Genomic DNA, 13,634 nt, shown 5'->3' on the forward strand with positions numbered 1-13,634 from the left:
TTCTTCTTTTCTCTTTTGTTGTAGTTGGTGTAGGTGGTTACCGTAGTATTATCCTGTAGTTGTTTGATCAGTGGGAAGATGACCTCTGGGCAGCGCCTCTCTCGCATCCCAGAAAGCTGACGCCATGTTCTTTCCGGCCGACTGTATTGCCTTTTGTTTCCTTTGTTGTTCCACTGCTTTGATTGACGTTTTGTCTCTAATCACGAACCGGTGCAAGGAATCTTATTGGTTGCTCAGAAAGTGGGTCAAACATTTCCATTCTTGTGCGTTTCTGATCCTGTTTTAACAGTCGCTGCACCCACCTTGAAGATAATTTTCTCGTATTCACTTCCACTGTTACAACGTGATATAGGGCTGTTCAGATGACATCCCTACAGCTTGATCCTCGAGGATGATTTCGTGCAGTTCTGCAATAATTTCAGGATTGGTGGCGCATTTTGGCCGACCACTAAGCGGATTATCATCTAAGCTGTCCCGATCAAATTTAAACTCTTTTTCCCACTATGCAACAGGTGGATATGAAGGAGCAGAGACCCACAGTGTCTTGTGAAGGTCAGCATTAATTTCTTTTGCTCTCGTACCTTTCTTGAGAAGTACTAAACCATTGATGGCTCAATGGCTCTGTGTACTATGGGACTTAACATCTGAGGTCATTAGTCCCCTAGACTTAGAACTACTTAAACGTAACCAACCTAAGGACATCACACACATCAATGTCCTAGGCAGGATTCGAACCTGCGACCGTAGCAGTCGCGCGGTTCCGGACTGGAGCGCCTAGAACCGCTTGGTCACCGCGGCCGACAAACCATTTTTATTCCATCTACACAAATTAGTACAGGGGGAAAAGAAAAGAGACGTCCGCACAACAGATCTCTACCCAGAGCACTGATGTGTCACCTGTTTACTTATAAGGGATTAGGTATTATTATGCGGATGTCTCGTTGCGCTAGCACCGACACCTGCTGGTGATATCACGAAATTTTCAAAACTTTTCCTCACAAATATCCATTGCGTATTCCAGCTTTCTTCAAACTAGTACTGTGGTGTCACCGCCAGACACCACACTTGCTAGCAGGTAGCCTTTAAAACGTCCGCTGTCCGTTAGTATACGTCGGACCCGCGTGTCGCCACTATCAGTGATTGCAGACCGAGCGCCGCCACACGGCAGGTCTAGAGAGACTCCCTAGCACTCGCCCCAGTTGTACAGCCGACTTTGCTAGCGATGGTTCACTGGCTAGAGACGCTCTCAATTGCAGAGACGACAATTTAGCATAGCCTTCAGCTACGTCATTTGGTACGACCTAGCAAGGCGCCATATTCAGTTACTACGTATCTTGAACAGATAATATTGTGAATCATGTACCGTCAAGAGCGACGTTCATCATTAATGGATTAAAGTTAAATATCCAACTAATTACGTCCGCCTTCTGAACTCTAATTCCTTGTCATGTTCCAGAGCTCACGTCAGTATAGTTCATCCCTCCTCACGCCAGCCTGCGCGAGCTAAAACGCGTGCACTTCGGTCTCCTCTAGTAACACGGTGTTGGCTCTTCTGCCAACAGAATTAATACTAAACTGCTACGCCCGTTTATTTTACAGGGCAGAACGCGGATTAAGGTTGACAATATTTGTTTTTCAAGTGGAGTGCTTTCGGCAGCTGTCCTCCCTGCCCCTCACCGAGTAGTTCTGTGACGTGTAGCAAAGTTTTTCGTCTTCACGACGGAAGCATTGCGATTTGCTGCGGGCACCACAATACACGGAGAGCCTTGCCGACGGGTCGGATGGAGCAACGTGGCGCAGTGGTTCCCATACTGGAGTCGCTTTCTGGAAGACAACAGCTCAAAGCTGTGTCCAGCCATCCTGGTTTAGGTTTTCCATGCTTTCCCTATATCACACCCGGCAAATGCCGTGATGGTTCCTTTGAAAGAGCACAGCTAATTTCCTTCCCCATCCTAGACACCATCTGAGCCTGTGTCCCGCCTCTAATGACCTCGGCGTTGACGAGGCTTTAAACCTAGCCTTCCTTCCTTCTTTCCGAAGCGTCGGAGTCCATGACAGCACAACGGTGACCCAAAGTCATGGCTCTAGGTCAAAGTTTAGGCCAAGTTTCGCGTATTTCGCTTCATGGTATCCATGATGTACCCAATAGGACTGAGCTCAGGATCTGCGAAGCTAGAGAAAACCTGCAGCCTCAATTCAATAGAATGGACCTCAAATCACTTTCTCTGTATGTCCATCTGTTTAGAAATGGTTGCGGGACTCGGCTGCTCGGTACAGGATGTCAAATACCGGTATTAGAATATATTTGCTACACTGATCGCTTCAGCCATCAGCTGCCGACAGTTAGACATTCCCATGTTTATCTAACTGTCGGCAGGTGATGGCTGAAGCGATCAGTGTAGCAAATATATAATAATACCAGTACTGCAAGCCCCTGTTTTGAACACAACCGAGGTTGATTCTTCCTACACGTCGGACAGGGTCCTTAAGATGGCGTAGTAAAACCCTGAAATTGGTTGCCAAATGTAGCAAGGTTGAAATTTGACGGCTGAAAGGTATTTAATTTGACATCCTCAAATCACTTAGTCGCAGTTCCAAACCGATGGACCGTTGGTCTAGTACTGCAGGCAGTGTGTGCGTTTTAGGCGGTTTTCCAAGTATGTTTATGCAAATTCAACGTTGGTACACTCCTTTACCTCAGAATATATAACTTCAGACCAGCTGAAATCACATAACTTTGTAGGCTTCCGCGGCCAGAGTCAGATTTCTGGTATCGTACAACGAAATAGGGTACGAAACTATGATGGAGAAACCATAGCATAGTTTTTTACATTAAGACGCGGTACGATACTCAGAAAACTATTTTGTCAGTTGAGATACGTTAAAACACAGAACATAGGTTACACATTTCACGGAAAGATGCTGCATAGCAATCCCCTCTCTTAGTTTAAACTATTGACAGTCGCCAAAGAAAGGGCGTATGATCACAAAGTTAATGAAGGCAGTACTGCACCCTGTACGGCGGAACTGACACTAAGGGAGACTAATGGCGTTGTGAAATTTATGGTGAGCCGAGTCACAAGTCACTAGGTTATGTGTTTCCGAGTATCATGTCACATAGGGAAATAGAGTTTACTTCTGGGCGGGATCTCTCTAGTTCTGTTAAACCTTGTACACATGAGCAGAAATATAATTTATGATCAAGGAGTGAAAGTGGAAGAGACTCACCTGTCCTTGGACTTCTCCGCAAATAAGTGAAGTTTTGGCTCCGGAAAAACCGAGCGTGCGACGCACGTCACGTTGACGGAGTCGTCTGTCGGCTTGGCTCGTCGAAAGTCGAGCTCTCGTCCAGGCTCTGCAAGGAACAAGGCTGGTATGAGAACGCGACGAGCGCAGTGGAAATCTTGGAAGTAGTCACAGCTATGTCGGTAAGATAATGAACGCGGTGTAGCATATGGTGAGGTAGGGCTCTTAAGGAGTAAATCATACAACTTATGTAATCATAACCAACGCTTTCGAAATGTCGACCACGTAACGTTCTGTTTTTCAGTTTCTCAACCTATTCTCTAATTCACTGACATTTTGCGTTAATAATGCAGTTAAATCCAGTAACATAAAGATGAACTTAACTTTGGACTTCAGATACATTCAGAACTAAGTTCTCCTCCATGTCACTAGACGCACGTGTCATATCTGAAGCAACGATATGGTGATTCACGAAGTGAGTGTCAAAACTGGAGATGTTGCTCAATATTTTTCTCTTCCTTGTAAGCATATTTATTATTGAGCAAGAACGAGAAGATATTACTAAATTTTGAGAAATTTTCAAGAGAACATGTATCTTGGGGATCTACAGTTGAGAATAATAGAGAAGTAGGAAATGTCAAGAAAATGAACATCACACTTACGTCCCATTTACTAATACTACAAACAGAAAAAATGGACAAAAGGCAGTGTGTGAGAGGGTTACAACACGTCTACTAATTATTGTGTTCTCATGACCAGTGAAGTACGTTCGACTCCTCTGCGGTAGTACGACGAAAGAAGGAGGTGACCTTTGCCATAGAGGTTGTAACGGGTATAAGTACAGACAATTTTATATGTGGTACCTTAATATGTAAATAGACAAGATCAGCCGCTCGAGAAAATTCAAACACTTCGCAAGAGGGTGCAATGATTTTCTCCACAGAAGTAAACCAATGTCAGAACGAACTCTCTGTACAAAGATCTGCCCAAATCTTAGAGAAATCACACACATCAGTATGTTGATCTGTTTTTTCTCTAATTCGAGTAGTCTTCTCTCAAACACGTCCAGAACTTTATGACCTGATGTATTCTTCGTAGCCGTAAGAACACAGCTATGTGGACTATGCCTGTCAGTATGGACTAACCATTTTGCGCCCACACGTCCACACTGCAGCAACTGACCGTATGCGCAGGGGAATATAAGCATTAATGGCTTGCTATTCCCACATGTTCTTGGATGTACTAACCAACCTATAACAATGAATTGTAATACCTATAATTATTTGTCCACAACTGTCGTAAATACAGATGTAATGTTGTTCATTACACCGGCTTCCGTCACCAATAGAAATACACCTTACACCCCGTATTGACAGTTTCCTGACAGATTACGAAGGGAGTAACATAGTCGATAAGACTGTGCGGAACGAGTGAGTTGGCGCCGTTTAGCAAACTGGAGTCGCATTCTGAAAGAAGACGGTTCAAAATCGCGTCCGAACTCCTTACGAAATGCTATTACTGTTGTTAGATGGCTCGAGTGCGTACATGCTGTAAATAGAAATCCACGAAACCAGTGTATGCAGGTGGCAACTGTTCTAATGCACCGAAGGATGTATATCATCATTCAGTTTGCATAATTCCCTGAAGATGAAACTAATCTTTGGAAACAGCTGCGTAATTACGTCTTATATCATAAGTATAGCAGTCGGTGTTCAGTATTTCCACATATTGATGACCAGATAGGGTACCACGTCCACTTCAATGACGGATCGACGGATCAGCTAATCCTGATTTAGGTTTGCAGTGATTTGCCTAAATCGGTCTAGACAAATGCAGGTACAGTTCCTCTGAAAGGCTACGGCAGATTTTCTTCCCGAACCTTGAAACAGTCTGAGATTATTCTCCGTCTCTAATTATCTGGTGGTTGAATGGACGTTAAAAACTAACGTTCCTTCCTTACTATTTTAAGAAAAAACCTCGTAAATTTGTGGTATGTTCCTATGGGACCAAACTGCTGAGCTCATCGATCTCTAGGCCTACACACCACTTAATCTAATTCACGCTAAGGACAACATACACACCCATGCCCGAAGGAGGACTCCAACCTCCGACGGGGCGACGCACGCGAACCATGGAAAAGCGCCCTAGATCGCGCGGCTACCCCTCGTGGCCCTATTGTTAAGACTGTTTGATGGAAGGTGCTCGTAAAGATGAGCAGGACAGAAACACTGACCGCTTGTGAAAATGGAGCAACGATCCATTCTTTGATTCATCAGAACATAACCGTAGCATTCATTCACTGCCAATTCAGTAATACTTACAGAAAGATTTAATAAAAGTGTAGTCCCTGAGAACCGTCTACTCAGCTGACAGGAATTTTAAGTACTCTATTGTTTGTTGCAATGCATGAATAGTTTTGACTAATTTTTTATTTTTTCATCTTTTTTTTTGACGATTTACTCGGTGTATAACTATTGCTAGTTTTTTTTACTTAATACTTTCTTATAAGGAAATGGACTAGCGGCGATTCAAATCCCTTCCGGACTTCCAGATTTCGCTATTCTGTAGTTTCCTTAGATGTCTTAGGACAACTGCTGGGATCATTCTTTAAAATTCCTCAAGTCAAGTATGCATTTAGTCTGGAACAAAGTCGTCTTCCTTAGCTATTTACAACAGGAGTGGACACGGCGTGATGAAGTTCAACGTGCAGCGTGTGTGGACCGTGGGCTGGCCAAAAACCGGCCTGTCAGTCGGCATTGCTCGGTACTTCTCGGAAGTATCCGGAACACTGTGACATTTCATTGAGTATTGCCGTGCGGCAGTTTTTGGTCGACAGTGCTATCTGAGTTTTGCATACTCGTGCTGTCAGTGCTGTTTTTTCACGGTGTGAAGGACGTTCGCAGGTCCAGTGGCCGTTTGCACAAAAAGAGGCAGTCTAGCGATCCATCGTCACTCTCCTTTAAAATGAATGCGAGTGACAGAAGAGAGGAATGAGTCTTCTCATTTCGCATAACGTCAGGTACTGCATGTTTCCTATGAAATGACATTATAATACCATGCAAAAGGAATTTAAAGATATAGTTGACGCTGAAACAGCAAAAATTTAAAACGGCAAATAGCTTTTTGTGCTAAATTTTTCATGTCTGGATCGCGTGAAGAAATGTGACATACGATTAATAAACTTTCTGAAGTCGCACGCATTATTTCAGTGTAAGTTGAAACCGTTTTCAATGGAACTGAACGAAGAGTATCGGGACTTCATATACTATTTCAAAGTACGTTGGTTAAGTTAAGGGGCATGCCTGAAAGGACTTTTCGATTCAAAACTGGCTATAGTTGAATTTGTGAAGAGAAAACGAGTGCGGGGACGAAAATTAGATCATCTGAAATAGATTGCAGACTCCGCATTTTAAGTCTGCTTTACTGCTCGTAGTAAGATATCGTAAGAGAACTTCTTTCTCATTAAATAGGGATGCATTTTAAACAAAATATTGCGCGTTAGAACAGACGTGTTCCAAGACAGTCCAATTCCTTAAGTTCACTGCTCTTAAAGAAAACGCGAGGTCTGTTGAATTCATTGCGGCCTTGAAAAAATTAGAAGGGTAGTTTTATAAAGATTTTCAGGACAGTGTCAATTTTACGTCTGCTTCCATGCCGTTTTTCAGACGGTTTACCGTTTCAGTTGAAAGCGACCGTGCGCATGTGCTGATGTAGCTGAGTACCTGCAAGTTAATTCCAGTTTTAATGACAAGTCATTCTACACTAAAACTCTCCTGTACGCCTGTATTTTCCTGAGGTAGAGTTTACAAGTCAGCATAATGAGGTTATAGAAGTGCTACAATATAGCGATCGACGTATTTGTGTGAAAGACTTCTACCGATTATGCAATTAAATAAGTCACGGTTACGAGGCATCCTCACTGTGAATCTCTGAGAAAGTTGTCTGCGTCTGTTTGTATGTCGACATATTGTACCAGATAAAAATTGTGTTATGTCTTCAATGTGCCAAAACAATTAAAAAATTAAATAGTACTGAAAATTTGTATCGTTTGTTAGCTATATCGTTGAGAAATTCGAAATGTAGAACGACGTTGTATGCAATGCAACTGCAGTGCCATTAAAAGCGGCGCGTTCACAATTTTCCACTCATCCCCCCCCCCCCCCCCCCCCTCCTTCGCGATCAGACAGCATGGCGTGGTGATGGGAAAGATGCTAAACAAACTCCACTGGCAGACGTTACAAGAGAGGCATTGTGCATTTACTATTGAAATTTAGGGACAGTACTTTTCAGGAGGAGTCAAGCAACATGTTACTTCCCTCCACATATATCTCGCGTGTTGAGCACGAGGAGGAAATTCGAGAAATTAGAGCCAGTGCAGAGGCTTACCGACAATCATTCTTCCCACGCACTATTCGTGAGTGGAACAGGGTTGGAGGCATCAGGTAGTGGTACCGAAAGTACCCTCCGTCACACACCATTAGGAGGCTTGCGGAGTATGATGTAGATGTAGATTAGGTCGAAGCCAAGCTGAGCCCTTCGGAACTTGTGCTCAGGCATCCCGTTAGTCGAAATCTTAGCCATCCCGTATTTGGTAGTTGCAGTTAATTTTAGTAACTGGTTTTATACTAATTAAATAGTAATATTCCGTGATCCCCAGCAGATGATATAATGGTTTACTTTTAGAATGTATTTTAAATATATTTTTTGTTAGCTTTTACTACACGTCTTACTTATAGTTCTCTTGAATGTTATATACACTCCTGGAAATTGAAATAAGAACACCGTGAATTCATTGTCCCAGGAAGGGGAAACTTTATTGACACATTCCTCGGGTCAGATACATCACATGATCACACTGACAGAACCACAGGCACATAGACACAGGCAACAGAGCATGCACAATGTCGGCACTAGTACAGTGTATATCCACCTTTCGCAGCAATGCAGGCTGCTATTCTCCCATGGAGACGATCGTAGAGATGCTGGATGTAGTCCTGTGGAATGGCTTGCCATGCCATTTCCACCTGGCGCCTCAGTTGGACCAGCGTTCGTGCTGTACGTGCAGACCGCGTGAGACGACGCTTCATCCAGTCCCAAACATGCTCAATGGGGGACAGATCCGGAGATCTTGCTGGCCAGGGTAGTTGACGTACACCTTCTAGAGCACGTTGGGTGGCACGGGATACATGCGGACGTGCATTGTCCTGTTGGAACAGCAAGCTCCCTTGCCGGTCTAGGAATGGTAGAACGATGGGTTCGATGACGGTTTGGATGTACCGTGCACTATTCAGTGTCCCCTCGACGATCACCAGTGGTGTACGGCCAGTGTAGGAGATCGCTCCCCACACCATGATGCCGGGTGTTGGCCCTGTGTGCCTCGGTCGTATGCAGTCCTGATTGTGGTGCTCACCTGCACGGCGCCAAACACGCATACGACCATCATTGGCACCAAGGCAGAAGCGACTCTCATCGCTGAAGACGACACGTCTCCATTCGTCCCTCCATTCACGCCTGTCGCGACACCACTGGAGGCGGGCGGCACGATGTTGGGGCGTGAGCGGAAGACGGCCTAACGGTGTGCGGGACCGTAGCCCAGCGTCATGGAGACGGTTGCGAATGGTCCTCGCCGATACCCCAGGAGCAACAGTGTCCCTAATTTGCTGGGAAGTGGCGGTGCGGTCCCCTACGGCACTGCGTAGGATCCTACGGTCTTGGCGTGCATCCGTGCGTCGCTGCGGTCCGGTCCCAGGTCGAAGGGCACGTGCACCTTCCGCCGACCACTGGCGACAACATCGATGTACTGTGGAGACCTCACGCCCCACGTATTGAGCAATTCGGCGGTACGTCCACCCGGCCTCCCGCATGCCCACTATACGCCCTCGCTCAAAGTCCGTCAACTGCACATACGGTTCACGTCCACGCTGTCGCGGCATGCTACCAGTGTTAAAGACTGCGATGGAGCTCCGTATGCTACGGCAAACTGGCTGACACTGACGGCGGCGGTGCACAAATGCTGCGCAGCTAGCGCCATTCGACGGCCAACACCGCGGTTCCTGGTGTGTCCGCTGTGCCGTGCGTGTGATCATTGCTTGTACAGCCCTCTCGCAGTGTCCGGAGCAAGTATGGTGGGTATGACACACCGGTGTCAATGTGTTCTTTTTTCCATTTCCAGGAGTGTATTATTTCTGACATTCCCATTTTCACTGTAATAAGAAAATTAATTGATAATGAACTACGTATTTTTTACAAGACAAATGCATGGTAATGTCCTCGTGGTTCGCATTCTGCATAGAAAAAAAAGTAAAAATAAAAAGGTACGGCGAAACGTGTATAATAGGGCTGTTCGACTACGCGAAATGAAGACATGGCTGTAGTAAAAACTATTTTGACCACGTGAGTGCCTACAGCCTCATTCCTACCCACAGTAGTGAGCACATTTAGGTCGCAGAGATAGCACGGTAAGTTATTCCAGAAAATGACTTTACCCGGCAGCCACGACGTGTTATTGTAAGTGTCCTTAAATTCATTACGATTATTCTTGAGGGTATTTTTGTTCTGTCGTTGCAACTACAAAAATGCTTAATTTTTTCACCAGACGCGTTTCGCTTTATTGCGGTAAATCATCAGTAGTCTGCAATTAAGTTATTTAGATTTTGATTTGCTATTAGATCGAAAAACTGTTCGTTAAGAATGGGTTGATTTGTACTTACGGTGATTTTTCTGCTGATTTCTCGCTTACAGCGGGAAATGCTGTCTAATAGCACATCGTTGTTTTTCTATGATAGTCACTGATAGTTTTGGTCTAATTTTTAGATGTTCTGCAACACTATGCATTTCTTATGTTTTTCACAACACAGTTTTATGCACACCACTGTATTCTGTTTGTTTTTGTACCTCAAATATGTGTTGTTGTTTGTGTTTTGCAGTGTCGCCAACATAACCTTTCCACTCCTTTGTATTTGACCTACAACATATTTAAAATTAGATTATTGTATGTGTGCAATTCTATTTAAGTATGTTTCTGTCTATTATGTACTGCATAAGAGAAGAGGAGGAATAGCGATGGAGGGATTTTTCTTAGGGGAGGGTGAAGCCATGATGAGTGGACACAAGTATATAGCAGTTTGATGGAGTGTGAGTTAGACGACAAGGTTAGGAGCGAGAACTTAAGTGAAACTATGAATGGGAGGGGGAGGGTGTTTGTGGGAGAGTGGGAGGAGGTGAATGATGGAAAAGGCTCTTTTCTTTTTCATGTAATTTCAGCAATTATTCTGTACATATTCTGGTTTCCAATATTTATCTGGTTATTGAGCAACTGTTTATTTTGTGTTAATGCTTTTTGTACGTGCAAATTGTCTTGGAGAGGGAGGAGGTGTTTGTCTTTACTGATTTTTTTGATATTTATATCGTTTTCAATATTGTTTGATCTATGGTGTTCTTCTTTTAGATGATCTGCAAATGTTGAATGATGTGTACGGTATTTAACTGCTCTGATGAGTTCTTTATATCTTGTGTCGAATGTCCTACCAGTCATTCCAGTGTACATGTTCTCACAGTCTCTGCAACTGAACTGATGGATACCACATTGTTGGTATCTGTCTGGTTTTAATTTTAGTTTTGGGACATGCTTTTGTGTGGAATTGTTTGTTTTGTAAGCAATGTTTATGCCTTGGTTTTTGAATATGTTGCCTATTTTATGAGAGAATTTGTTGTCGTAGGACATTGTACGCATTTTTTTTTTCTGTAGTGCACCTCGTACGAGTTAGTGTGGTTTGAATAGTTTTTTTTCATTATTTGTCTCTTTATTTATTGTTTAGTTTCTCTAACATTGTTTCTTTGTCTCTATTTTTAATGCTATTTGTTTCCTAATGGCTAACTCTTTTTGGTAACTAGAAGTGTTCAGGGGGATCCTGTTCAGCCTGTTTAACATGTATGTTATTGCTGCTTGTTTGTGGTTCTGTGGGTGGTTTGAAATTGCATTTAAGATAATGTCACTTCTTTTGGGTTTTTCTGTGAATGTCAAATGTCTGTTTATTATTGTCTTTTATTATGGTTATGTCAAAAAAATTGAGTGTGTTTTCTTGTGGACTTTGTTTTCATGTACAGTATTTATATCTTTGTGTAGTTTCTGTTTTCTATTTTTAGGTTTATCTGCCATGCATATTATGTCATCCTTGTATCTGTATCAATAGGTGGTGTTGTAGTTTTTCTTTGTTATTATGTCTTCAAATATTAATATTTCTGTGTGATTCATGAAAATGTTGGTTACTGTTCCTGAAATAGCTGAGTGCATGGGTAAACCTTCTTCTTGTATGAAGTATTCTTGACTGAAATCAAAATAATTTTGTTGTGTTATTAACTGTAACAATTTTATGGTTTCATTGTGTGTTCATGAGATAGTTCGTTGTCTTTTTTCAGGTTTTCTTCAATTATTTTTATGGTTCCATTAACAGGGATGTCACTGTACATACTTTCCACATCAAAGGAAAGCAATGTTTCTGTGTCAGGGACTTGTGTCTATTAAATTATGGTCTACCAGTTGAGAGGTATTTCTGATTGTTCAACCATTTTCTAGTTTATACTATTGGGTGAGCTGTGACTGCATTTGTTTTGATAACAGGTATGTAGGAGCTGCTCTGAAATTTACTATTGGACAGGCTGGATAATTTTCTTTATGGACCTTTGGTTGACATCTCATGCAGGTATCTCTCTCTCTGTAAATGTATGTTCTATGTTTTTGAGTGTATTTTTAACTTGTGTTTGAAATCTGTTAGTTGGGTTTGATTTTAAGTTTTTATGTTGTTTTTGATGATGGATTCTTCCCTTTTTTCTACGATTCTTTTGTTTTCATGCGGACAACACTATTACCTTTGTCTGATTTTGTTATAATGACGTTTTATGCTTGTAGTTTTTTCTTTACATTTTTAAGCTGTGTTTCATCACAATTACTTTCGAATTTTTTGTTTTCGTTTTTAATCTACGTTGCTATGTTTTTAATTTCTTCTTTTATTAACTACCTAGTTAGCACTGAGTTTACATTACAGTTTTCATGTTTTTTTCTGTAGTGAGAATATATTCACATTCTATAATGAGATCTTAGATCTGTTGTTCATTTGCTGGTGTGTCAACATTGTATTTTAGACCTTTATTTAAGACCTATTTTTCGTTTTTCTCTAGTGTTATACCCGTAAGATTGATCACTCTAGGATATAAACTGTGTGTGTGAATGTGTTTGCTGTTATGAGGTTTTGTGTGGCCATACAAATGAAGAATTCTCAACGATTAGGTGGAGAAAGAAATGGCAGTGCTAATGGAAAGGGTGAAGCAGTGTCCAAACAAATGTTAAAGTTGGGTGAGACGGTGGTGTGAAAATTAGAGCTGGAGGAACAGAAATGTGAACCGAATAGGATTCAAGTATTTGCCCCAAAGAAGAGAAGAGCACCTGTTAAATATACCATTGAGGGTATGGTTAAATGAGCCATTAATTAAACGTTTCAATGGCATTAGGAGCAATACATCTGTATACAAACTGTGCGAGGTCTTTACAGCTTTCATCTCACGGGACTGTACTTCAAGGCTGGCAAAGAAACAGGAAAATTGTTGTGTCTACGTGATTTGGCTTAGAAATATCCCAGAGTAAGTTAGAACCTATGAACGTAGCTAGGCAACAGGCATACTACATTAAATTTTTACCGATAAATGAGACATGAGAATCAAAACGGCCAGTGATTTATTCAGAGGAAACATAAATTCAAACATATTACACTGTGATAAACGTTGTCACAGTGAATGTGGGCGAATAGTGTTGTCAAACAAACTTGAAGATGAATGTGTAATTTTTCTACTTCCCAGCGTATGGGTTTAGGGATAGACGTGGAGTGCGTGAACTCTGTACTCGTAAGAACACTGGGGTGTACGATAGCACTACTTGCCCTCCCTGATTCCCGACGCCTGCCGGTGTGGCCGAGTGGATCTAGGAGCTTGAGTCTGGAACCGCGCGTCCGCTACGGTCGCAGGTTCGAATCCTGCCTCGGGAATGGATGTGTGTGATGTCCTTAGGTTAGTTAGGTTTAAGTAGTTCTAAGTTCTAGGGGACTGATAACCTCAGAAGTTAAGTTCCATAGTGCTCAGAGCCATTTGAACCAATTTTTTAACTCTCGACGTTCGCTGTGGTGAGCAGCACATTTGAGATGAAAACTTCTGGCCGAAGCAGGACTCGAAATAGCGATCGCCACTTTAATGGGCAGTAGCCCTGCTGTTACATCGCGCAGTCCGACACACGGGAAATGATGCACTTTAGCTGCGGGAAGCATTCATGACTGAACAGACGTCTATATAAACTCGCTTGTACTGAAGTATAGTACGACGTCTTAACACTCTGCCGTCCG

The 13,634-nt window shown here is 42.6% G+C and overlaps 1 protein-coding gene across 1 annotated transcript in view; it reads right to left on the bottom strand.

Annotated features, from left to right (window-relative positions):
• LOC124613708 overlaps positions 1-13,634 on the bottom strand; it is a gene marked incomplete at its 5' end in the record, with an annotated part of 546,162 nt that overhangs the window by 249,303 nt on the left and 283,225 nt on the right. The window contains one exon of the mRNA XM_047142427.1: positions 3,229-3,355. Coding sequence (XP_046998383.1) covers positions 3,229-3,355 — 127 coding nt within the window. The remainder of the gene's footprint in view (positions 1-3,228; positions 3,356-13,634) is intronic.

The sequence above is a fragment of the Schistocerca americana genome, chromosome 4 (assembly GCF_021461395.2).
Source record: "Schistocerca americana isolate TAMUIC-IGC-003095 chromosome 4, iqSchAmer2.1, whole genome shotgun sequence".
NCBI classification, from domain to species: Eukaryota; Metazoa; Arthropoda; class Insecta; order Orthoptera; family Acrididae; genus Schistocerca; species Schistocerca americana.